Source organism: Canis lupus, chromosome 30 (assembly GCF_011100685.1).
Source record: "Canis lupus familiaris isolate Mischka breed German Shepherd chromosome 30, alternate assembly UU_Cfam_GSD_1.0, whole genome shotgun sequence".
Lineage (NCBI taxonomy): Eukaryota > Metazoa > Chordata > Mammalia > Carnivora > Canidae > Canis > Canis lupus.
Genome location: NC_049251.1, coordinates 21,829,468 through 21,855,904, shown reverse-complemented (window position 1 = coordinate 21,855,904; position 26,437 = coordinate 21,829,468). Strand labels below are relative to the sequence as shown.

General features: G+C 36.8%; 2 protein-coding genes across 7 annotated transcripts in view; one reads left to right on the top strand and one right to left on the bottom strand.

The window, feature by feature from the left end:
• The window catches only part of TEX9 (testis expressed 9), a 196,377-nt gene that overhangs the window by 102,827 nt on the left and 67,113 nt on the right, over positions 1-26,437 (bottom strand). The gene's annotated exons all lie outside the window — the stretch shown is intronic.
• Positions 10,492-26,063, top strand: LOC100687236 (40S ribosomal protein S21-like). Its single transcript, XM_038581095.1, has 2 exons — positions 10,492-10,568; positions 25,790-26,063. Exons 1-2 carry the CDS (start codon positions 10,492-10,494, stop codon positions 26,061-26,063), a joined length of 351 nt encoding a protein of 116 aa, XP_038437023.1.

Below are 26,437 nucleotides of genomic sequence, written 5' to 3'. Positions count from 1 at the left end.
TGTTGGTAGGAATGCAAACTGGTGCAAGGACTCTGGAAAACAGTGTGGAGGTTTCTCAAAAAGTTAAAAATAGAACAACTTTATGACTCAGCAATTGTACTACTAGGTATTTGTCCAAAGGATACAAACATAGTGATTTAAAGAAGTACATGCATCCCAGAGTTTATAGTAGCAATGTCCAAAATAGCCAAACTATGGAAAGAGCCTAGATGTCCATTGACAGATGAATGGATAAAGAAGGAATGGTTCGATGGATAAAGATGAATGAATAAAGAAGGAAAGGATGAATGGATAAAGAATATATATAATACTCAGTCATCAAAAAGAATGAAATCTTGCTGTATGCAATGACTTGGAAAGAACTAGAGGGTATTATGCTAAGCGAAGTAAGTCAGTCAGAAAGACAAATACCATATTATTCAACTCATATACGGAATTTAAGAAACAAAACAGATGAACATAGGGAAAGGGAAGGAAAAATAAAATACAAGGAAAACAGAGAGGGAGACAAACCATAAGAGACTCTTAACTGTAGAAAACAAACTGAGGATTGTTGGAAGGGTGGTGTGTGGGGGATGGGGTACCTGGGTGATGGGCATTGAGGGCACTTGATGTAATGAGTACTGAGTGTTATATGCAACTTATGAGTCACTAAGTTCTACCCCTGAAACTAATAATACAGTATGTTACCTAAATTGAATTGAATTTAAAAATCTTTAAAAAGAGAGAAAATTTTAAAACATACCATTTGTAATTGTACCAAAAAGAATAAAATATCTAGGAATAAAGTTAACCAAGGAGATCAAAGACCTGTACTTTGAAAACTATAAAACATTGATGAAAGCAATTGAAGACAACACAAATGGAACAATATTGTATGCTCATGATTTGGAAGAATTAATATTGTTAAATAGCCATACTTCCCAAAACAATCTACAGATTCAGTGAAATCTCTGTCAAAATACCAACAGTGATTTTTGAAGAACTAGAACAAATAATCTTAAAATTTTTACAGAACCATAAAGGACCCCAAATAGCCAAAACAATCTTGAGAAGGAAAAACAAAGCTGTAGTAATCAAAACAGTATGGTACTGGCACAAAAGTAGACACATAGGTCGATGGAAAAGAATGGACAGCCCAGAACTAAAACAATGAATCTATGGTCAATTAAAAGGTCTATGACAAAAGAGGCAAGAATATACAATGGGGGAAAGACAGTCTCTTCAATAAATGGTGCTGAGAAAACTGGACAGTTCCATGAAAAAGAATGAAACTGGAGCACTTTCTCACACAATATCCAAAAATAAACTAAAAATGGATTAAAGGTCTAAACATAAGACCTGGAACTATAAAAATCCTAGAAGAGGGGCAGCCCAGGTGGCTCAGTGGTTTAGCACTGCCTTCAGCCCAGGGCCTGATCCTGGAGACCTGGGATTGAGTCCCACGTCGGGCTCCCTGCATGGAGCCTGCTTCTCCCTCTGCCTGTGTCTCTGCCTTTCTTTTGTGTCTCTCATGAGTAAATAAATAAAACCTTTAAAAAAAAATCCTAGAAGACAACATAGGGATTTGACATCAACTGTTGTAACATTTTCCCAGATATATCCCCATGGCAAAGGGGAAAAGCAAGAACAAACTATTGGGACTATGCCAAAATAAAAATGGTTTGAATAGTGAAGGAAATCATCAACAAAATTTTAAAAAAAGCAACCCACTTAATGAAAGAAGATATCTGTAAATGATACATCCAATAAGGGGTTAATATCCAAAATATATAATGAAAGTATATAACTCAGCATCAAAAAAACCCAAACAATACAATTTAAGAATGGGCAGAGGATCTGAATGTACATTTTCCCAAAGGAGACATAAAAAGGCCAACAAACATATGAAAAGATGTTCAACATCACTAATCATCAGGGAGATGCAAATCAAAGCCACAATGAGATATCACTTCACACCTGTCAGAATGGCTAAAATTAAAAACACAAAAAATAACAAGCTGTGGCAAGGATGTGGGGAAAAAGATACCCTTGTGCACTATTGGTGGGAGTGCAAACTGGTTGCAGCTCTTGTAGAAAACAGTGTGGAGATGGAGGTTCCTAATAAAATTAAAAATAAAAACACCATTTGATCCAATAACTCCACTAACAGTTATCTACCCAAGAAAATGAAAATATGAATTCAAAAAGATGTATAAAAAAAAAACAAAAAGATATATTCACCCTTATGTTTACTGCATTATTTAAAATAATCAAAATGTGGAAGATATATATATATATATAAATGGTATATTTGCATGTGTATATATGATATATAAATGGTATATGTATATGTGTGTGTATACCATATATACATATACATAGGAATTATTCAGCCATAAACAAGGATGAGGTCATGCCATTTGCAACAACATGGATAGACCTAGAGGGGATTACGCTAAATGAAATAAGTCACACTAAGTAAGACAAATACCAAATGATTTCATTCACAAGGAGAATCTAACGAATAAAACAAATGAGTAAACAAAAAACAAATTTAGACCTATAAATACAGAACAAATCCATAGTTGCCAGAGGGGATGAAGGTGGGCAGGATGGGTGAATGGGAGTGGGAGACATAGGCTTCCAATTATGGAATGAGTCATAGAAATAAAAGGCACAGCATAGAGAATATAGTCAATGATATTGCAACAGTGTTGTATGGTGACAGATGGTAGCTACACTTGTGGTAAACATGGCATAAAGTATAGAGATACTGAATCAGTATGCTGTACACCTGCAATTAACGTAAAATTATGTGTCAACTATACTCAGATAAAAAAAATTTAAAGTTAAAATAAGAAGTTCTACTAACTTTTATTTATATACCTTTACAAACTTTGTGTACCAGGTGCTTCCAAGCTGCAGCCTGGAAAAGAACAATCAAAAAGAATAATCTTCCAGGAGCCTAGGTGGCTCAGTTGGTTAGGCAACTGACTCTTGATTTTGGCTCAGGTCATGATCTTGGAATTGTAGGATCAAGCCCTGTGTAGGGCTCCGAGCTGGGCATGGAGTCTGCTTGAGATTCTCTCTCTCTCTCTCTCCTTCTGCTCCTCCCCCTTCCTCCTACTCTCAAGGAAAAAACAAAAAACAAAATCAATTCTCAATGGTAATAAAATCAACTGTTTTTCCCCCTAGGTCCCTAAGAAGTGGAATCCCAGTTCCCCTAGCTCCTACTGCCCAGTAAGTTTTGTCCCTAACAGACCATTTCTAAGAGTAGGAGTACCTCACAAACTCTCCATGACACAATAGGTGCCAGCCCCAACTGTATTAATCTTTTCATCCTTTTTAAAATTAAACTCTTTTATTTTGAGACAATTAGATCATATATAGTTGTAAGAAATCATATAGAGTGATCCCATGTTCAGTTTCCCTGATTTCCCCAGTGGCCATATCTTACAAAACTATAATACAAAATCACAACCAGGAAATACATTGATACAATCAAGATATAGAATATTTCCATTACCACTAGGATCATTCATGTTACCCTTTTATAGACACATTCACTTATTTTCCTAGCACCCCTAGTCCTTCCTAAACCCCTGACAACAACTAATGTATTCTCCATTTCTATAATTTTGTCATTCTAAGAAATTATATAAATGGAATCATAGGATATGTAAACTTGGAGATTGGTGCCCCGCCCCACACACACACACACTTATAATTCTCTGGAGATTCACCTAGGTTGTTGTATGTATCAACAGTTTGAAAAAAAAAAAACAGTTTGTTCCTATTTATTACTAATATTCCTGGTATGGATGTATCAGAGTTTCTTTATTCACTGATAGAAGGATATCAAGGTTGTTTTCAGCTAGGGATTATTACCAAAAAAAAGCTGCTATATAAACATTCATATTAGGATTTTATGTGAACATAAACTTCATTCCTCTGGGATAAATGCTGTGTTGAGTGACAGTTACATGTTTGGTTTATTAAGAAAGTGTCAAACAGCTTTTCATTGACTGTATTACTTACATTGCCATCAGCAATGTATGACTGATCCAGATTCTCCAACATTATTATCAACATTTGATGTTGTCACCAGTTTAATTTTAGCCATTCTAATAGCTTCATTGTGATATCTCATTATGGTATTAATTTACATTTCCCTAATGGCTAATGATGTTGAACATCTTTTCATGTGCTTATTTGCCATCTGTATATGATCTTTGGTGAAATGTCTCTTCAAGTCTTTTGCCTATTTTCTAATTGACTGTTTGATATTTTTTTCTGTTGAGTTTTAGGGACTCATTACATAGTCCAGACACTAAATATATCAAATAATGTGGTTTGCAAATATTTTTTACCTCTCTGTAGCTTGTGTTAACAAGGTCTTTCCTGGAGCAAGTTTTTAATTTTGATAAAGTGCAGCTAATTTTTCCTTTTATAGATCATGTTTCTGCTGTCAAATCTAAAAGTCCTAGATCCTGAAGATGTCTCTATATTTTTTTCTAAAAGTTTTATACTTTTACATTTAAATTCATGATCCATCATTTGAATTTTAAAAAATATTTTATTCATTTATTTGAGATGGTGAGAGATAGAGAGTGCTTTAGAGGGGAGTAGGGAGAGAGGGAGAGAGAGAAACATACTTCAGGCTGAGGAAGGAACCCATTGCAGGGCTCAATTCCTGGACCCTGGGATCATGACCCAAGCAGAAGGCATATGCTTAACTGGCTGAGCCACTCAGGTACTCCAAGGTTCATGATCCTTTTTGAATTAATTTTTGTATATGATGTGAAGCTTAGGTCAAGTTTCATTTTTTAAACCTATGGCTATCCAATTGCTCCAGCACCATTTGTTGAAAAGGTGAAAGGATAACTTTCTCCCATTAGATTGCTTTTACACTTTTGTAAAATATCAGTTGGACATAGTTTTGTAGTTTTTTTCTGAGTCCTCTGTCGTGTTTCGATGATTTATAAGTCTATCCCACTAGACCACACAGTTGATTATTGTAGCTATATAATGTCTTGAAACTAAGTAGACTGATTCCTTCCATTATGTTCTGTTAAAAATTGTTATAGTGGGGCACCTGGGTGGCTCAGTTGGTTAAGCATCTGCCTTTGGCTCAGGTCATGATCGCCAAATCCTGAGATCAAGCCCTACGTGGACTTCCTGCTCAACGGGGAGTCTGCTTCTCCCTTTCTCCCTCCCCCTACTCACTCTCTCTCTGTCAAATAAATAAATAAAATCTTAAAAATAAATAAATAAATAAAAATTGTTTTAGCTATTTAGTTCTTTTGCTTTTCCATGAAAATTTTTAGAATAATATAACCTATATCTACAAAAACTGTTGCCAGAATTGTGATAGGAATTGTGTTTAATCTGTATGTAATTTGGAAAGAATTGATTATTTTTACTATGCTGACTCTTCCAAACAATAAATATATTATGTCTTTATATTTATTTAGGTCTTCTTTGATGTCTCTCCTCAGTTTTGTGTAGTTTTCAGCATACAAATTCCATACATATTTGGTTAAACTTATATCTAAGTATACTTTTTATAGACTATAACTGATATTGTATTTTTATTTTTGAGCTCAGATGCACATTGCTAGTACAGAAATAAAATTTCCTTTGTCTTTTTAGCTTATATTGTAAGACCTTGATAATCTTACTTATTTTCTAGAAGTTTTTTTGTGTGTATGGAATCCTTAGAATTTTCTATATAGACAAATATCTTATCTGAAAATTGGGACAGTTTCATTTCTTCTTTTAAGATTTCTATGCGGGGGGATCCCTGGGTGGCGCAGCGGTTTTGCGCCTGCCTTTGGCCCAGGGCGCGATCCTGGAGACCCAGGTTTGAATCCCATGTCGGGCTCCTGGTGCATGGAGCCTGCTTCTCCCTCTGCCTGTGTCTCTGCCTCTCTCTCTCTCTCTCTCTCTCTGTGACTATCATAAATAAATAAAAATTTAAAAAAAAAAAAAAAGATTTCTATGCAGGGGATCCCTGGGTGGCTCAGCGGTTTAGTGCCTGCCTTCGGCCGGGGATGTGATCTTAGGGTCTGGGGATTGAGTCCCACATCGGGCTTCCTGCATGGAGCCTGCTTCTCCCTCTGCCTATGTCTCTGCCTCTCTCTCTCTCTCTGTGTATCTCTTTCATGAATAAATAAATAAAATCTTTTTTAAAAAAAGATTTCTATGCTTTGTATTTCCTTTTCTTGCCTTATTGAGCTCTCTAGAACTTCTAATACTATGCTGAATAAGAGCTGTGAGAGTGGACATTCTCAAATTGTTTCTGATCTCAGGGGTGAAACATTCAGTCTTCTATCATTAAGCTCTAGAGTATTTATAGATGCTATTCACCAAGTTGAGGAAGTTCTACTCTTTTCTTATTTTTCTGAGAGTTTCATCATGAATGTGTTTTTCTGTATCAAAAGTTATGATCAAGGGATGCCTGGGTGGCTCAGCAGTTGAGCATCTGCTTTTGACTCAGGGTGTGATCCCAGGGTCTGGGATCAAGCTGCACATCAGCTTCCTGTGGAAAGCCTGCTTCTCCCTCTGCCTGTGTCTCTGCCTTTTTCTCTGTCACTCATTAATAAATAAATAAAATCTTTTAAAAAATTATGATCAATGCTTTTTCTGTATCAAAGGTTATGATCATGTGATTTTTTTCTTCTTTAGCCTGTTAACATGGTATATTATATTGATTAGTTTTCAAATTCATGTTGCATCATTCCTTTTTATATGGATTCTATTTGCCAATATTTTAAGATTTTGCATCTCTATTCATGAGGGACTTTGGTATATAATTTTCTTTTTCTTTTTTGTACTACCTTTGTCTGTTTTTGGTGTCGGGGTAATACTATCTCCAAAACATGAACTGGAAAGCATTGCCTCCTCTTCTATTTTCTGGAAGACATCCGGTTAGAATTAGTGTTAATTCTTTTTTAAACATTTGTTAGGTTCCTTTAATAAAGCTATCTTGCCCCGGGAATTTTTTTGGAAGTTTTAAAATTATTAATTCAATTTCTGTCATAGTTCTAGAAATATTAAAAACATTTATTAGTTTGGTTTTTTGGAGGAAGCAGTCCATTTCACCAAAGTTGTCATATTTATTTGTATAGAGATTTTCATATTATTCCTTTATTACCTTGATATCTGTAGGACCTATAGTGATCTCCCTTCTTTAATTCTTGATAATGGTAATTTGTGTCTTTTTTTTTTTCCTTTTTTCTTTTCAGACTTCCTAGAGGTTTCCCTATTTTATCGATATTTTCAAAGAATTAGCTTTTAGTTTTATTGATTTGTTTCTATTGTTTTTATGTGTTCAATTTCATTGATTTATGCTCTTATCTTTATTATTTCCTTCCTCTGCTTGCTTTGGTTTTATTTTCCTCTTCCTTTTCTAGGTTCTTGAAGTGGGAGATTAGATAACTATTTGAGAATTTTTCTTTTTATAATATATACATTCAGTTGCTATAAAATTCCCTCTCAGCACTGCTTTATTTGCATCCTATATATTTTGATATGTTACATTTTCATTTATATTCAGTTTAGTGTATGTTTTTTTATTTTCATCTTTTACTCATGGATTATGTTTAATTTCCAAGTATATGGATATTTTCTTATTATTGATTTATGTTTGATCTCACTGTGGTGAGACATGCACTCTGTATGATTTCAGTTTTTGAGTTTCATTTTATGGTTCAAGATATTATGTACTGTGATGAATAATCCATGTACACTTGGAAAGAATTTGTATTCCATTGTTGTTGTTGTTGTTGTTCTAAAATATCTGTTAGATGCTATCTGTTGATAGTATTCTTGAGTTCTTCTATATCCTCGCTGATTTTACATCTGATTATTTTATCAATTGTCAAGAAAGGGGTGCTTATTATTTAATAAATCCAACTATAATTGTGGATTTGTCTATTTCTCCTTTCTATCAGTTTTTGCTTCACATGTTTTGCAGCTCTGTTGTTTTGTGCATATACATTTGGGGTTGGTATGTCTTCCTGATGGATTGACACTTTTGCCAACATGCCTTTATCATTATATTTAAAGTGAATTTCTTGTAAACATCTTTTTAATGCAGTTTACTTATATCTGTCTTTTAACTGACATATTTAGATTATTTTCATTTACTCTCATAAAAAAATGGATTCCCCCCAAAAAGGATTAACTTTGCCATTTAATTTTTTGTTTTCTGTTGGTTCTTTAAAAAAATTTTCTCCCTTACCATGAGAGAATTCCTTGCCATGAATTCTAATTAGTTAGAATTCCTATAGTTTCTATAGTGATTTTGAGTGTATCTCCTTAACAATTTTTAGTGGTTGCTCTAAGTATTACATTAAATATACAGAATCACACTTTAGTAGTATCATCATTTACCAGTTTAAGTATAAAAACTTAGCTATCTATACATCCCTCTCCTGTCTAGAACATAATTGTCTTTTTTTTTAAAGATTTTATTTATTTATTCATGAAAGATACAGAGAGAGAGAGGCATAGACATAGGCAGAGAGAGAAGTAGGCTCCCCACAAGGAGCCAGATGTGGGAACAATCCCAAACCCAGGGATTATGCCCTTTGGGCAGACATTCAACCACTGAGCCACCCAGGTGTCCCAATTGTCTTTTTTAAAGATTTATTTACTTATTTGAGAAAAAGAGAGAGAGAGCGCTCAGAGGGAGTGCCACAGAGAGAGAGATAGAAGGGGAGAGAATCTAAAGCAGACTCCTCACTGAACGCAGAGCCCAAGCAGGGCTCCATCTCATGACCCTGAGATCATGACCTGAGCCAAAAATCAAGAGTTGGATGTTTAATCAACTGAGCCACCCAGGTACCCCTAAAAATTTATTTTTAAAGTCAACATTTCTGTTCTTAGGATTACCTTTTTATATACTTTGTTTTCATCTTTTGCATATTCATATCCACTCAAGACCTTTCACAGACTCACCTTTTCCTTGATTCTTTAAAAAATAGTGATTATTAATATTGTTGTTTTGAAAAAAAATATTGTTGTTTTGCTGCTCATATTATCAGAGTTTGGCTGAATATTTAAGAGACTCCAGATTTTTATTTTTGGTACTGCTCTCCAAGAAAATTAATCAGGAAATCTTGGAGGTAAGGAAACATTAGGAAGAGTCTAAAATGAAAGAAAAGAAAGTTTAAAAAGAAAGTTTCTAGGTGTCTAGTCATTGTTTAAAGTACAAAAGAGATGTTCCAGGTATGTGTGGGAGTGGTGGAGGAGCTAATAAATGACTGATACAGGAGTCTAAATGTCTGGCCCCTGGCCTTAAGTTGAGAAAAATCTCAGTATGATTTGTACTCCACAGGGCTCACTTCCATTGCTCAGGCAAAATTCAGATTTAACTTGAAACCACATCACTGTACAGTCTTTCCCTTTCCCAATCCTGCTTCCTTCTATCTCTTTTAGGTTTTTCCTGAAGAGTGCTCCTTCATTAATCACCTGCACCTGAATTCCTGTCTCAGGTTCTGCTTCTAAAAAACACCAACCATGACACATTGGTATTAGAAATGGGCTAGGAAGCAGTCTATAAGGATGGTATTCAGCAGTTGGATCACCTGCTTCCACTGAAGACCTCACTGCTGCGGGCAAGTGAAGTATGAATAGTTTGAATTATGCTGAAACAGTAAGATCATCAAGGCTTTCCAGTTGCGGCTAACTGGTATGGAATCTAGAAGGGGATGCATTGGCTTATACAATCTCTGGCATTTGAGAACTATGGGGAAACTAGTAATTATAAAGATTGTGGAATTGCATAGCTGTTGCTGAACAACATCAGTGCTTTAGGGTGAAAAAAAAAGGTAGGTTAAAGGTTATCACTCATCAATTCAAAGTAAAGTGTGAATAATAGACCCTACTAGGCATTTAAAGAAGTCCTCATTACCTTAGGACTTAATCTTAAGAGTAGCAGGATTTTAAAAAATATTTCATTCTCAATCCTAGAAAATTTCCTATGCCAAAGTCAGGGCCCTGAGATGGAAGGAATGAGACCCTGAGACCTAGGTTAAGGATTCTGGGTGAATCCAGATCAGAACATTGAACCCCTGGTATGTCTAAAGTCTCTGAGCCTGCACTAATAATGTCTCACTCATTCTTGTTAGAAGATGGGTGCTGCTTTGCTTGAATAATATGTAGGTGTTTCAAATATGCAAATGGCTTACAAGACAATGCTTGCCATTCTCAGGATCTGCCCCCTGGCAACCAGACCAATAACTAAAGTCAAATCTCAGCATAACTGGGGATTGTCAGGTCTGCTAAGGCAGCAGAGAGGTGAGCTACAATGATTTACTCAATAAAATGCAGCAGTAAGAACCAGAAATGTTTGCAGGAAGTTCGTCTTGAAGGTGCTGAATCAGGGGAGCGAAATATAAAGCAGAATAAGGCAGAGTTTGTTGATATAGAAACACTTTCCCATGACATTTGGTCTAACACTCTGGCAAGTATCTTGACATCCAGTTCTAGTAAGTTGCTGGCATGGCTCTTAGAAGCTTGGAAAAGCAGTGGCCTGTGTTAAATGAAGTGGAAAATTCAACAGCTAATTATGTTCCTTGGTATGGCCTTGAGGACATTCCATTTATCAAGATAATAAGAAAGCCATTGGTGAGGGTGGCCAGAGGCAGTAGGGAGAAACCCAGTAGTACCTGTTCTCTGGAAGAAGGGGCTGACAGCAGGAGAATCTGTAACAGAATAGGCTCTTTAATAGCAACAGTATGATCTTGGAATAGGAGAGGCCAAGCGGAAGCATTTAATTGTCAAAGGCAAGGTAGGTGTAATTATTCTCTTGGGCGGTGAGGATAGAAAGGGAACCAGAGGAGCCTGACCCATGACGACCTATGGAGATATTTAACAGAACGTGTGTCCAGGACCAAGACATATAGGGATCCAACAAGGGTGTTGCTTAATATATACAACAATCAAGGGTATATATCACTGGTTGAGCAAAAGATTCAGGTCACATGACCCAGTGGGAAGATATAATCCTTTGTCTAGTTTCCAGACCTGAGGCAATTGTCCGACTTACAACCCATCAGTTAAAGGAAAGGCCAGGTCCCTTGAGGAAGAAGACTAAAATTCAATAGCAAATACATACTATAGTGATTTCCCCAGTCCTTTCCCAAAAAGACTTTCCTTTGGTAATTATAAACTGAGAAAAAGGACTACATAACAGTTTTTGAGGGATATTGGATACAAGGTCTGAATGAACACAGAGTTGAATACCCAATGACCCAAAGTGTTATCATGACGCTTCAGTTAAAATAAGGAAGGAGGTCAGGTAATAAGTGGAGTCTTGGCCCAAGTCCATCTCACAGTGAGTCCATTAGTTCCAAAAATAAAAATAAGCATAGAATGACCTAATAGTCATTTCCCTGCTACCTAAACACATAATTGAAATGGACATACTCAGCAATTGGCAGAACTCTCACAAGGGCTTCCAGACCCATTATAATAGAAAAGGCCAAATGGAAACCTTGGGAATTGCCCTTCCTACTCTTGAAAGATTGTAAAATCAAAAACAACACTGCTTCAAGGAGAAAGGCAGTGACTATTAACATCTTCAAAGACTTGAAGCTTGGTGGTATCCATTGCAACCCTATGTCTGGCCCCTAAAACACAAGGTAATTAATATCTCAAACTTAATTAAGTAGTAACAGTCAACTGTAGCTACTGTGATGGATGTGATATCTTTGTTGTAGCAGATTAACATAGCCCCTGATAAGAAGTATGAAGCCATTAATATGGAGAATGTGTTGTTTTCGATATCTAACAGTCAGGAAGAGCATACGCAGTTTGTCTCTACATTGGGAAGACCACAGTACATTAATAGTCTCTCCCAGAGCTAAGTTAATTCTCCTACACTCTGTTATTACATAGTGGAAAATATCTGGACCATCTGGACATCCCACAGATAATAGTGTTCTATGACATTAGCAGTATCATGGTAGATAGACTTAATGACTAAGAAATGGGCAAGTACTACATACATCTTGGTAAGACACGTGTACATCAGAGTATAGGAGACAAATCCTATGAAAATTCAGTTTTATCCATGTCAGTAAAGTTTTTAAGGGTCCAGTTGTCTGGTGCTTGCTGAGACACCCCATCCATATTAAATATTGACATCTATTTCAGGTATGGGTTTAATTTCCCTGCCCAAAGTGCCTCAGACACTACCATTATATGAGGTCATTATCTCAGACCAAGTGAGCTATTTTACAAATGAGATGTGGCAGCAGCCCCATGACCATGGGATTTCCTGGTTTTGTCACACACTGCATCCCCCAAAACCTGCAGGCCTGATGGGTGGAATAGACTTTTGAAAGCATAGCATCATGTGAAGATGGGGGATTATCCTTCAGGATGGGCCTAACACTTTAAATCAATGATCACTGTATAGTGATATTTTTCAAACAGGGGACTCTAAGGTTGTGGAAGTAGGAGTAGCTTTTCTCAGTAGCGCTCCAAGTGCTGCCAGTCACCACAACTAAATGCTCTGCAGGCCTGGAGTTTCCAGTCTGCTTAAAGGAAATACTTCCATAAAGGGACAGTGTAGTAAGGATCTCATTAAACTTTAAGCTACCACCTGGTTATTTCCCATTCCTTTTTGCTAAGAGGCTAGCAGACAAGAAAAAGATTCCCCATACTGGCCAGGTAATTGGCTCAGATAAGGTAGAAGTAACTGTTACACAATGCAGGAAAGGAAGACTATTTAGCACTTAACTGATCCACTGGAACATCTCTTGATAACTTGCCTAACCAATTTTGTTGGCAAAAAGACAAATGCAACATCCACAGCCTAAGACAGATATGGCAGCTAGAGGCTCAGATCCCTCCAGGATGAGAGTCTGGATAGCCCTACCACACAAGCCACCTAGCCCATAGAAGGGCTATTTGAATGTTAAGAGGATACAGAAGGTATGCAAGAGGAGAGAGATGATGAATGTCAGGTTCAAATGCAATGTCAGGATTTAGAATTTTCCCCATTAACCTTCTTATAAATTTCTCCAGGAAAAAAAAAGAGGAAACAGAATCCAGATGAGGTGAGGTTATGTTTCTCAGAATGTTTCTGAGAATACTCCCTGTTAAGCCTCCTGCATGCAAATCTTCATCTCAGTCTGTTTCCCAGGAATTTTAACCTAAGATAATATCACACCCACTGAACAAGTTGAGATCATGAGGAGATGATGTGTAATTTGGTACTGCTATAAACTAACAAGTGACAAGTACTCTAAGGGGGAAAAGAAAGTGTTCCAACTACATAACTGTATGTGGGAACTCATGATGGCTCTGGGCTGGAAGTACTCAGCTAAAATCCAAACCAATATTCATAAATAGAAAACAATGGATCCTAACTTGTGGTAGTGGTGTTAAATGACACACATAAAACTGAATCTCTGTAACCTAAGTGGATGTATCTTGTGATATATCAGATATCTTGTGCATAATAAGACACATTATAGTATTTTGAATTCAAACTTACCTGTATTAAGTAATATTTCTGAACTGTAAAGCAAGCATGAATCATTGGCACTTGAATACACAAGCACTCTTTCCCACACTGTTTATATCTCGTAAGCATTATCATAATAAACATATAGTCAAGCGGCAACCAGACCAAATATAAATTCATTGTGCAAATGAAACTGAAAAAAAGCATTTCCCTCAAGAGAGCAAAAACCTGGAACCAATTTAAATGTCCAACTGGGGAAATAATTAAATAAATTATAGTATAACATATCCTCATTAGTGATGACATGAGTAGATTTACATTTATTGACATAGAAAGATGTAATATATGGTATTACTAAGTGTCAAAGCAGTCTGCAAATTAATATCATAGAGGACATTTTTATGATAATTTATATTCGGGTAAGTATACGTATAGGAAAAATTCCAAATGGAAGTATATAAAAATGTTAATCATTAATAATTATCATTATCATTATTTTGCTTATTATCTCAGATGCTGTCAGTGTCCCATGTAGTACTCTAGTCAATTTCTAATGGCTTTCTCTGTGCCTGAAACCGGCAGAAAACTGCTTGTAAGTGGGCTAAAAATGCTAAGGTACTCGTTCACCCCTAAGGTAGCATAACTCTGAGGCATTTATTTTGCAGCATTTTCCAGGGGTTCTCCATGAAATTTCTGTCTAGTTTCCTACTGCTATAGCTGGCTTAAAACATACCCTTCATTGGCCAGATTCTCTTCCTTGTATTACTTCCCTAAAATATTACCCTAAAATATTCTGCATTTCCAAAATAATCTGTTTGCACTCAAATTCTTTTCTGTTTCTGGGCACATCCAAACTGCAATATTTATCTGTAATTTTGAAATAGTTCTGTTTAAAACATTACATATATAAAAACTTAATAAAAATTTTAAAAACATTTAACATCAGATGGGGTGTTTTTTGTTTTTTTGTTTTGTTTTAATAGTTTATTTATTTATTTTAGAGGGGGGGGCGGAGAGGGGCAGAGTTGGGGAGAGAGGGATTGGGAGAGAATCCCAAACAGACACCATGCTAAACATAAAGCCTGACAGGGGATTCAGGGCTCCATCTCAGAACTCTTACATCATGACTTGAGCAAAACCCAAGAGTTGGACACTTAATCGACTGAGTCACTCAGGTGCCCCAACATCAGATGTTTTATATATCAGATGTATAATAACATAATCAGAAGAAAAGTCATGAGTTCATTTTGGGTTATTCAGTAAAGATATTTGTCTTTAAGTTTTTGTTTTAATGCTGTGATGGGGGACATGGAAACTACTTTGACATATCAAAAGGGCTAATATGTAAGAGAAAAAATTCATGTATTCATCATGACACCAAAGAAACCATAGAAAAAAAGGCTAGTGGGTGGAACTCACAAGGAGAGGATTTCTTTCAAATAAGAACTTTCTAGCAGTTACAGTTACCCAAAATTGGAATAATGTTCTCTGGAAAAAGAGCATTTTAGGCAGTGACAAGTGATAGTGTATAAGCAGAGGCTGAATGACCCCTTGACAGGGACAGTTAGCTTCAAGGATCTTTAACACCCTTTTCAACTTGAAGAGTCTCTATTTTTTAAATCTAATTCATCAAATTATGTGGCTATCAGGAATCATTTATAGTTTCTCACTAACGATACCTAGCGTGTTGGATAATTTGGGACCCTATGTTCATTCCTAGACCTTCAGACGTGAGTGAAGGGATCATGGTGGCACCTTGTACCAACGGGAAGTTCACATTCACAAAACACAGAGGTGAAGAAAGTCTAGGACTCTAGATAAATCACTAAACTCAGATCAAAAAAATATTAATTTAAAAACTCCGTTATTAACACAGGCTGTAGTCAGACCATGAAATGGTCTTGTTTTATCTATTTTTCCAGCATTTGCAATATCTTACATGTAAGCCAGAGATCAGTAAGTGGTCAGTTTGGACAAATAGGAGAATTCATTATGCATCCTTAAGACAAAAGAAAACACATTGCTTCTGTGACCTATATATTTTTTTTAATTTTTATTTATTTATGATAGGCACACAGTGAGAGAGAGAGAGGCAGAGACACAGGCAGAGGGAGAAGCAGGCTCCATGCACCGGTAGCCTGACGTGGGATTCTATCCCGGATCTCCAGGATCGTGCCCTGGGCCAAAGGCAGGCGCTAAACCGCTGTGCCACCCAGGGATCCCGTGACCTATATTTTGAGAGAATGCAGACATGGGAAGAAAGAGCTAATGTGTGATACTGCTGGATCCCCCAATTTTGCTACTGAGTAACTTCCTAATATGGCTAAAGGAGATTAGAAAATATGGAATCATGGACGTGGGAAAATGCATTAGACGGGAGAGGTAGGATAGCTAAAAAGCATGAGGGTGTTTCACTAAAACCTTTGGAATCTTTTCTTCTGTCCCATCATCTCCATAAGTCATATCAAACTTTCTAGATCACACATCTCATGTGTTTTGGTTTGGAATATATGGCTCTACTAATGTGGCAATGAGATTTCTGGGTCATAAGACCCAAAACATAGTTCTGTCTTTACTACTAACTAGCTTTGACCATTATCCTTGAGAATGTAACAATCTTTCTGAGCCTTAATTTCTCCATATGCAACATGAAGAAGCAGACTGCATGATTTTAACTTTTCTTTCAGGTTTACCTTTTGTTTTTTCCACAAGGATATATTCAATACACAGAAGGAGAGACCACATACTCATCTACCAAAGAAGGAAAACCCTTATAAAATAGACTGTTTAACCTGGTGTATTTCCAAAATGACTTAAGCCAGTGTGATTATTCCTGATTTTAGGCTCTATTGGAAGCTTCCAATGGTTAGAGGTAGATGGAGATTATCAGTCCCTTTCTCCACAATTTATCATGTGGTTTTTATATCACAATCATGTTCTAGGTCAAATTCTGCCACATTTACACATTTTTATTAGGAAGCAGAAGTAAAAATATTCACACAACCTGCAGTGTAAGCTTTCTAAAGCCCCAGCTTTCTGTCTTCTTAAGCATTTGAGCAAGTAACTTGCATGAAGGATTCGCTCAAGGCAAATGCAACATGATTGAGCTAATCTAGTCAAAGCCAAGCCACAAAATTCTTTTTAAGTGGCTTGTATACAAAATGAATTGGAATTCTAAGCATAGAATACCATTCCAATGGGTGGAGACTAATGGGTTCACCAGATTTTTTTTTAAAGATTTTATTTATTTATTCATGAAAGACACAGAGAGAGAGAGAGAGAGAGGCAGAGACAAAGGCAGATGGAGAAGCAGGCTCCATGCAGGGAGTCTGATGTGGGACTCCATCCCTGGGACTCCAGAATCACAGCCTGAGCTGAAGGCAGGCGCCAAACTGCTGAGCCACCCAGAGATTCCCATTCACCAGATTTTCATATCCTGTCACTATAACTGTGGAAATGTTAGTACAATATTCCTAGCCAATCCATATACTTTGAATTCTATGTATTTTACCAATAAAAAATAATCTTTAACATTTCTTGGTTGGTATTTGTTTTTTCTGTACACTCTTGATGTGAGTATACTCAACTCAATGTTAATTAGCCTGCCTGGGGTATAGATTAAAATTAAAAATCATACTGTCCCTAATGAACTATTCTAAGGTAAATTATACATGTGTAACCATATAATATGAGGACTTCTAGGAAGGACTACTATCCTAAAAGACCTGATGTGCACCATTCATAATTTATTTTTGTTAGATGGTACTTTGTGCCATTCTTCATATACTCTCCAACCTCTCTTTATCATCCTTCATCTCATTTTTCTTTACCGTTCTTTTTACTGTCCTCTTACCATCCTTCACATTTTCCTCTCTTTATCATGTGATATTCTTTTGTGATAGGATTATGTACTGGACTAAGATATCAATAGTTTAGTGTGAATTATGGTTATATTATCATAGCTCCTTTATGTCTTACACATATCTGACAAAAGCCTTGACTCTTGATTAATTAAATCATCTGCCTTCTTCATTCATTCACTTGGGCTTCTGAACATTGCTAGAGAAAATCATATAATTATGTGCTTTCAAGCCACAAAAAATTCCTTGTCTCCAACTTTAGCTAGCTTTCAAGTTGTCTAGAAGCATTTCTGTATTTATTACCATGCCTATTTAAGGTCCAGGAGCTTAAGGAATCCTAAGATAATATTAAGTTTATCATTGCAATGATGAACCATAGATGGGGTTCTGGCCAGGTAAAAGAGTAAAGCTTTCCCTCTTATCTACTTCTTTCACAGTAAAGTGTTCCTAAGCAACCACCATTTCTACATAGTTGCAATGGCTTTTTTGCTTCCGTACTTACCCTCAAATGTCTACTCTTCATACAGCAACCAGCAATCTTTTAAAAATGCACCTCAGACCAGATAATTCCCTTAGTCTCAATGGCTTCCAGGCATACTTAAACTAAAACTACTTGTTTAGGCTTATCAGACTCCACGCAATTTGGCTACTCCCCATCTCTTGCCTACTCCTTTCTATCCACATTGGTGTTCTTGCCAATTAGCAAACCTAAAGCATGTGCCCAATGCTTTTGCACTAGCTGTTCCCTCTGACTAGAGCACCCTTCCTTAGAGTTTCACATTGTGGTTCACTTCTTCACATCTTTGAGGACTCTGTTCATATGTCACCTTCCTCTACTTCCCTATCTGTCCTCTTATACTATTACTTCAAACGTCAAGAAATATCAGTACTAAGAGGTTCTGTTTATTACTGTGTAAGGGAATTTTTGATGCTTCAAGTTACATGTCCCATGTAACTATTCCATGTTCTGTTCCTACTGTCATAAGGCCTACAACAGGTCTGCATATGGAAAGACAAATATACCTTTGTGTTCATAAGGAAGATATGAACATTTTAAAGCGACAATTTAGAAAGGCAAGGAGGGCATTGAAGGGGATATTGTTTATCTAGTTTTACCTATAAAGTCCTGGATGCTTTTATTTTTAAATCTCTTATTTATATACGGTATAATATATTTAAAACTTGTATATGGTAAAATTCATTCTTTGTGATGTACTCTTCTATGAATTTTCACATATATGCCTACAATTATATACTTACCCCAACAATCAAGATATAAAGCAGTTCTATCACTCCCCAAATTCCCTTATGTGTGACTGCTTTGTAGTTAACCTCTCTCCTACCCTCCCCTAACCCCTGCAATCACTTAGCTGTTTCCTATCCCTATAGTTTTTAGGCTCTGAGAAATCTGAGTCTAACCATTATTTAAGGTACAGCAAGTCCTGGGGATCTGCCAGCATTACTCAAATCCGTTCTTGATAGCAAAATTATTGGTTGAGCATGACTGAAAGAGTGTTAACTATGGATATATTTAATAAATTATACACTAGCTTTTATGGAACTATGATATTGATTCTCAGGGTAATACTTTAGCTGAGGTGGTTAGAAGAATAATTTCTCCTCTGGTCTGGCTTAGTTCAGATCCTTCCTCTCCTATTTTTTCATATTCTGCCAATTTCCTTTATCATACCTGGCTTCGCCCTCAAACAGTTACTTCTTTATGTAACGTTCTTAATACTGGTTACAGTATTTTTCTCCTTGAATTTACAAATACCCAAAGTTTCTTTTAAGCACAGAATGATTGTCACTGAATTGCTGAAGGTGACTTTCTGATGATGTCCACAAAAATTTTCTTCTGCTCCCACTTTCCATCTCAGTCCTGCACTGAGTCTGTGTTCCCTGGCTCAGGCAGTAGTTGCTTCTTGAATGCTCTGTGCTCTGCTCTTAGCTCTCTGGTTTGCCACCTGTGTGTTTTGTGTTTTGGATGTGCCCTGGAACTGAAGGTTTGAGTGTTAATGTCCAATGTAGAGCCTGGTTATTGTAGCTCCGGTGCATTCTTGTTTGACCATTTCATGCTCACTAACCATTCACATCCATTAAGAAATCTGACCCATGAATTACATACTGGAATTTAGTTTACCAGGAATAGGAACTAAGAAATAGGAATAGGAAAAAAAAATCACAGGTTAGTTCCTGTGCCTGCTGCAACACCAGAAGTTAACATATCAGGCAGGCTGAAGGCAAAAAGTAGCTTCAGTAGCCACTGACAAGTCACAAATCTGCTTGGACTTTGTCCTGCACATATTAGAAAGACTACACTAGGTTCTAGCTTTAAATTCACCTTGGAGGCTTCTTTATTTCCTAGTTCCAGCTATTCCTCACAAAATCCTTGAGGAAGATACATGCCAAAGCTATAAGAGCAGTGGAAAACCAAGCAGCATTTCAGTTTGAGACTAACTACCCATGAACATCCAGTGCTGTCCTGGCAGACCAGGCCATCTGGTCTGCCAGGACAGCACTGGATGTTCATGAGTAGTTACTGATAGCACTTATTTATTCTCCAGGTGTACCAATTTTGATTATAAATTATACAACTACTGGGGTACCTCAGTGGCTCAGTGGTTGGGCTTTTGCCTTTGCTCAGGTCATGATCCTGGGGTCCTGAGATCGAGTCCCATATCAGTCTCCCCTCAGGGAGCCTGCTTCTCCCTCTGCCTGTGTCTCTGCATCTTTCTCTCTCTTTCTCTCTCTCTTTCTCTCTCTCTCTGTTTCTCATGAATAAATAAATAAAATCTTTAAAAAAAATTATATGACTACCTTAATTACATACAGCATACATACACAATATATAATTCCTCCCTCCCCATCCGGAGAGAATATGGAACCATTAGAAATTAGACACACAAAGAGAAAGGTACAAGGTCAAAGAAAGAATTAAAATCATTCTTAGTATTGACAAGTAAAATTGGCAGATTGAATTTTGTAATACTTCTCAGAGTGGAAGCAACACACCCATAATGGCAGTTCTTAAGAGGGACTTAGAGTTTTTACCAACAGAGTGAGTAATGAGAAATATGAAAGCCCCTGAAACTAGAGACTGACATCACACACACACACACACACACACACACACACACACACACAAAGAATGCAGTTATGCAGGAAGGAGATGCAGGAAGCTATGCACATTGGACCAGAACAGAGACCCATTCCTTAGCTAAAATGGCTGAAGGAGAGGTCCTTATCTTGGGTTCATTGATAGACTTTGGGGCCTATATCACTATATACTTTAGTGAAGTATAAATAAAACTTCTTGTATATATAAAATTTTCTGGAAAACTTCTCAGTGATTTTCAACAGGCTCTCAAAAAAAGTCCAAAAAGTTAAGAATCATTGCTTTATGGTGTTTTCAGTTCTGGTATATATTTTAAAATATATTAAAAAGTAGCTAGTTCTCATTCTAGTGTTATACTATTTAGTTATTTTCAACACATCTACCACTAGTTTCATAAAATCCTAAGTTAAATAGCCTTCACTGGGCTAAGTGGGACCTACTTGAGTTTTATAATAATAATTCCAATATCCAGAGTAGATAAAAGAAACAGATAAACAGCATTGCTAGAGAAATGCTCTCTTAAAATACCTTCTTTCTTTCTTTTTCCTTTTTTTGTGGGGTGGGGGGGGATCAGGGTAGAGGGAGAGAGGGAGAATCCCAATAGGCTCCATGTTGCATGTGGGGCTGGACCCCACAACCCTGAGATCATGACCTGAGCCGAAATCAAGAGTCAGTTAACTGACTGAGCACCCAGGTGCTTATAGTTTTTCTATATACGCATGTATTATCTTACAGAAACCCTTGGGAATTCTAAACTCCTTAGGGTAACATAGAGACAGTTTTGCAAGGTAAGTGCCATTTCCGATAAAGATGTGAGAGCTATGTCATGAAAAAAGATTGATTTTGCAATGCCACTTGAGGACACTTTTCTTCCTTTTGACTTTTGGTTTAGTTTATTCCTTCTTGGTACTGCATTTATATGCCAGGTGAGCCAGGTTGTGACTGGTTTATATATTTCTTACTTGTAATAAAATACTAAATGGTAGGTAACTCTACTTCTGTTACAGTAAACCCCATATTTGTTCCTACCATTAAGTATCTGGATGCCCTTGTAGAAATAATGTAACTTCTCTGGGCCTGAGGTTCCTTATCTCCAGACATGATGAGAGCATTGGCTTTCATAAGAAGTTATCGGAGGTTTCTTCCAGCTGTGTGATTGTATGGCTTTGTATTTCTAGGAAGGCAGCTATGTTTACCATTCTCAAGTTTATACAACAAACTCCTGAGGAGGAGAGTCACTTTATATTTATACAGGGTAATATCTAAGACAACAAGTAAATAAAAGACAAAACATTGATTGAGCAGCTGGGGAGAAGACCTCTCAGGAAAACTGTGCTTCATTAGACTCCCTACCCCATGAAAAGACTGATTGGCCAAATTCTAGGAGTCTTTTTGGATTACCTGCCATAGTACACAGAACCATCATATCATACACTAAATGTCACACATACACACACACACGTGCAGCATGAATTCTCTCTCCCTTTTTATACCTACAAGGTTTGCCCTAGCTAGCTCTTCTGTATCATTTTTCCCACCATGCAGAAACAAATGAAAAACGAAACCAATTTCCACTTCTCAGGGACAGGAGTCTTGGCTCTCTTGCCACCTTCTCTCTCCTGGGCACAGAAGTTCCTCCTGTAGAACTACTGTCCTTCTGGTCTGCTTTCTGAAACATGAGAAGTTCCTGGTATTCAGAGGTAGGTCACATCCCCCTACTGAGAGTACCAGAATATGGCATGTGGCAGGAGGAGGAGCGTGTAAAGTTGGAGGTTACAGTATTATATCAGGCAACCCTACCCTAGTTATAGAATAACACATTATAGAGAACATTTCCCTGAGCCAAAAGTATCACTTCCTCATTACAATCAGAATTGAAAATGGGTCCCCCATTCAGACGAAATTATGAGGCTTTCATATCATCCCCAGCCTTAGCCAAGCAATGGTCACTTATAAGCATTATTATTTAATCATATGCAAGTTGTTTTCATTCTGATAGTTGTGATGGACCTGAAGAATATTATCCTCTTTACTCATATACCTAATCTCAATTTAGGTGATGTCCCTAGAGGTTCAAAATCCAGTATATTTCACCCTAGAAATAAATATTGTATCTCACTCCAGAAAAGCAATTATTGGAATGTGTCATGCCATACACCATCCAGATCCAAATAAAACTATTGTTCCTCCTTCACATCTATAACCATTTTCTTCAAAATTTAGTATAGAAGTCAATTCTTTCTACTGACTTAGGCTGGACTGCAGCAGTTTTCTGTTCTTATGCAACTTAGTGATCATTTAAATAGTTGGATATGTTGCTTGCAATCTGAATTCTTATAGCTAAGAATTGAGAGCTTTGCATCTGTTCTTCTCTTTCTTCTATAAAACACACACACACACGACACATACACACACACTGATATTAACTGTAAGGGAAAAAAGAAGAGTACACATTTTTCTAAAGTGGGCTCAAGGAAAGATCCTATGTTAGGCCATAAAACAGACCTCAAATTTAAAAGGATTGGAATCATACAAAGTATGTTTGTTCTCCAACAACAATGCAATAAAATTAGAAATCTATAACAGAAGGAAATTTGGAAAATATAAAACTATCTATATTTTATTTGTACACAATCTTGTATATAGAAAATCCTGGGCAGCCCCAGTGGCGCAGCGGTTTAGCGCCGTCTGCAGCCCAGGGCGTGATTCTGGAGACCCAGGATCGAGTCCCGCATCGGGCTCCCTGCATGGGGCCTGCTTCTCCCTCTGCCTGTGTCTCTGCCTGCCTCTCTCTCTCTCTCTCTCTCTCTGAATGAATAAATAAATAAATCTTTAAAAAAAAAAGAAAAGAAAATCCTAAGGAATTCACACAATGTGTTATTAGAACTAAGAAAAGAATTCAGCAAAGTTGCAGACTACAAGATCAATATAGAAAAATCAATTATATTTCTATACACTAGCAATGAATAATCTGAAATAGAAATTAAGAAAATTGGGATCCCTGGGTGGCGCAGTGGTTTGGCGCCTGCCTTTGGCCCAGGGCGCGATCCCGGAAACCCGGGATCGAGTCCCACATCGGGCTCCCGGTGCATGGAGCCAGCTTCTCCCTCTGCCTGTGTCTCTGCCTCTCTCTCTCTCTCTGTGACTATCATAAATAAATAAAAAATAAAAAAAATTTAAAAAAAGAAAAAGAAATTAAGAAAATTAAGAAACCAATTCCATTTATAATACCATTAAAAGGGATATAATACTTAGGAATAAATTTAACAAAAGAGCAAGACCTATACAGTGGAAATTAAAAAGCATTATTTAAAAAAATTAAAGATCTAAATAAATGGAGAGACATCTCACATTCATGAATTGGAAGACTTAATGTTGTTAAGATACCAATAGTTCTCCCCAGAGTGATCTACAGATTCAACACAGTCACCAAAATCCCACTAGTTTTTTTCTTTTACAGAAACTGACAAGCTGATCTTTTTTTATATGTATACATATAAAAAATATATATATTTTTTAAGATTTTATTTATTTATTCATTCATGTGAAACACAGAGAGAGAGAGGCAGAGACACATGCAGAGGGAGAAGCAGGCTCCATGCAGGGAGCCCGATGCGGAAGTCGATCCTCGGTCTCCAGGATCACGCCCTGGGCTGAAGGCGGTGCTAAACCGCTGAGCCACCTGGGCTGCCCTGTATTTTTATTATTATTATTATTGGATTTCGATTTGCCAACATATAACACCCAGTGCTGATCCCATCAAGTGCCCCCCTCAGTGCCCCTCACCAGTCATCCCAACCCTCCCCACCCCCCACCTCCCCTTCCACTACCACTTGTTTGTTTCCAAGAGTTAGGAGTCTCTCATGTGATCTTAAAATTCATACAAAAATACAAGGAATCCTGTATAGCCAAAACAATCTTGATAAAAGCACAAAGTTGAAGGATTCACACTTTCCATTTTCAAAACTTACTACAAAGCCACACCAATGAAGACAATGTATCAATGGTATAAAGACAGGCACACAGATCAATGGGATAGAATTAAGAGTCCAGGAAAAAAATCCTCTATTTACAGTCAACTGACTTTCAACAAGGGTCCAATATAGTTTAATGGGAAAAGGATCATCATTTCAACAAAAGGTGTTGGGACCAATGGATATCCATGTGCAAAAAAAAACAAAAAAAAAAAAACAAAACAAACAAACAAACAAAAAACCCTCCCACACACAATATATAAAAATTAATTCAAAATGGATCATAGACCTAAATGTAGGACTAAAACTATGAAACTATTACCAATAAAACATAGAAATAAATCTTCATGACTTTGGAGTAGCAATGTTTTCTCAGATATGATACCAAAAGCACATGTAATAAATAGATAAATTCAACATCCAAATGAAAAACTTTTTTTGTGCTTCAAGGATCACCATTAAGAAAGTGGAAAGATAACCCAAAGAATGGGAGAAAATATTTATAAGTCACATATCTGATAAAGGCCTGGTATCCAAAATATATAAAGAATATTTACAACTCAATAACAAAAAGACAACCTAATTAAGGAATGGGCAGAGTACTTGAATGGACATTTATCCAAAGAAGACAAATAAATGGTCAATAAGCACATCAAAAGATGTTCAACATCGTTAGTCATCAGCAGAGGCAAATCAAAACCACAAGATACCATTTCACACCCACTAGGGTGGCTATAATAAAAAAGATGGGTCATAACAAGTATTGGCAAGGATATGAGGAAATTGGAAGTCTTTTACCCCTGCTGGCAAAATATAAAATGGTGTAGACATCTTGAAAAACAGTTTCGCAATTCCTCAAAAGTTAAATATAGTTACCTTACCAATCAGTATTTTCATTCCTAGATGCATAACTGAAGAGAACTTAAAACTTAGGTCCACAGAAAAATTTGTACACAAATGTTCAGAGTAGCAGTAATGGTAATAACTAAAAAGTGGAAGCAACCCAACTGCCCATATTATACCATATATGAATGTGATATATCCACACAGTGGAATGTTACTACCCTATAAAAAGAAATGAATTACTGATACACACAACATAGATGAACATTAGAAATATTAGGCTAAGTTAAAGAAGCCAGACACAAAAGGCTGTATATTACTCCATTTACATGAAATGTCCAGAATAGGCAAGTTCCAGAGAGTGGAGAAGTGGTTTCCAAGGAGGTGAAAATGGTAAGTATATGCTAGTGAGTATGAAGTTTCTTTTTGGGGTGATGAAATATTCTAAAATTAGATCATGATGATGATTGCACAGCTCTAGAAATATACTAAAACCTACCAAATTGTACACTTCAAAAGTGTGAATTTGCAGTGGCAGCAAGCATGCCCTGGACACACACAATGATGCTGGCAAGTTTGTGGACGTGTACCAGCAGCAGAAATGCTCCACCAGCAACCGCAACATGGGCACCAGGGGCCATGTGTCCATTCAGATAAAGGTGGCTGAGGCTGACCAGGTGACAGGCAGGTTTCACCACCAGTTTAAAACCTACACTGTGTGTGGGGCCATTTGCAGGATGGGTGAATCAGATGACTCCATCCTCCTACTGGCCAAGGCAGATGGCATCCTTTCAAAGAACTTCTGACTGGAGAGGACCAGGATGTGGAATATCTGTCATAAATAAACAGCAAAAACCCAAAGAGAATAGAATGAAAAAGTGTGAATTTTATGTCACATGACTTGTATCTCAATAAAGCTGTTATTTTTATTCAATCCAATGTTTTATGCAGATAAAGAATACTATGTATTTATTAATTTAACAATATATCTATTAATAAACACATAGTATCTATTAATGAGTAAATTAATGAGTAAATTAATAAATATTAATAAATACTATGTGTTTATTAATTCAGTACTCATTGAACAAATCCTTGCGGAAATAGAACTAAAATAAATTCAGAACTGATTGTTTACTGGGCACTGTGTATTAAGCACTGTCATGCATGTGATCCAAAA

Excerpts from the sequence above, each read along its gene's own strand:
- LOC100687236 (XM_038581095.1), top strand. The coding sequence starts at position 10,492 with ATGGCTCTTAGAAGCTTGGAAAAGCAGTGGCCTGTGTTAAATGAAGTG. Across the intron at positions 10,569-25,789 it reads ACAGCTAATTATGTTCCTTG|TGGCAGCAAGCATGCCCTGG; the intron begins GTATGGCCTTGA and ends GTGAATTTGCAG.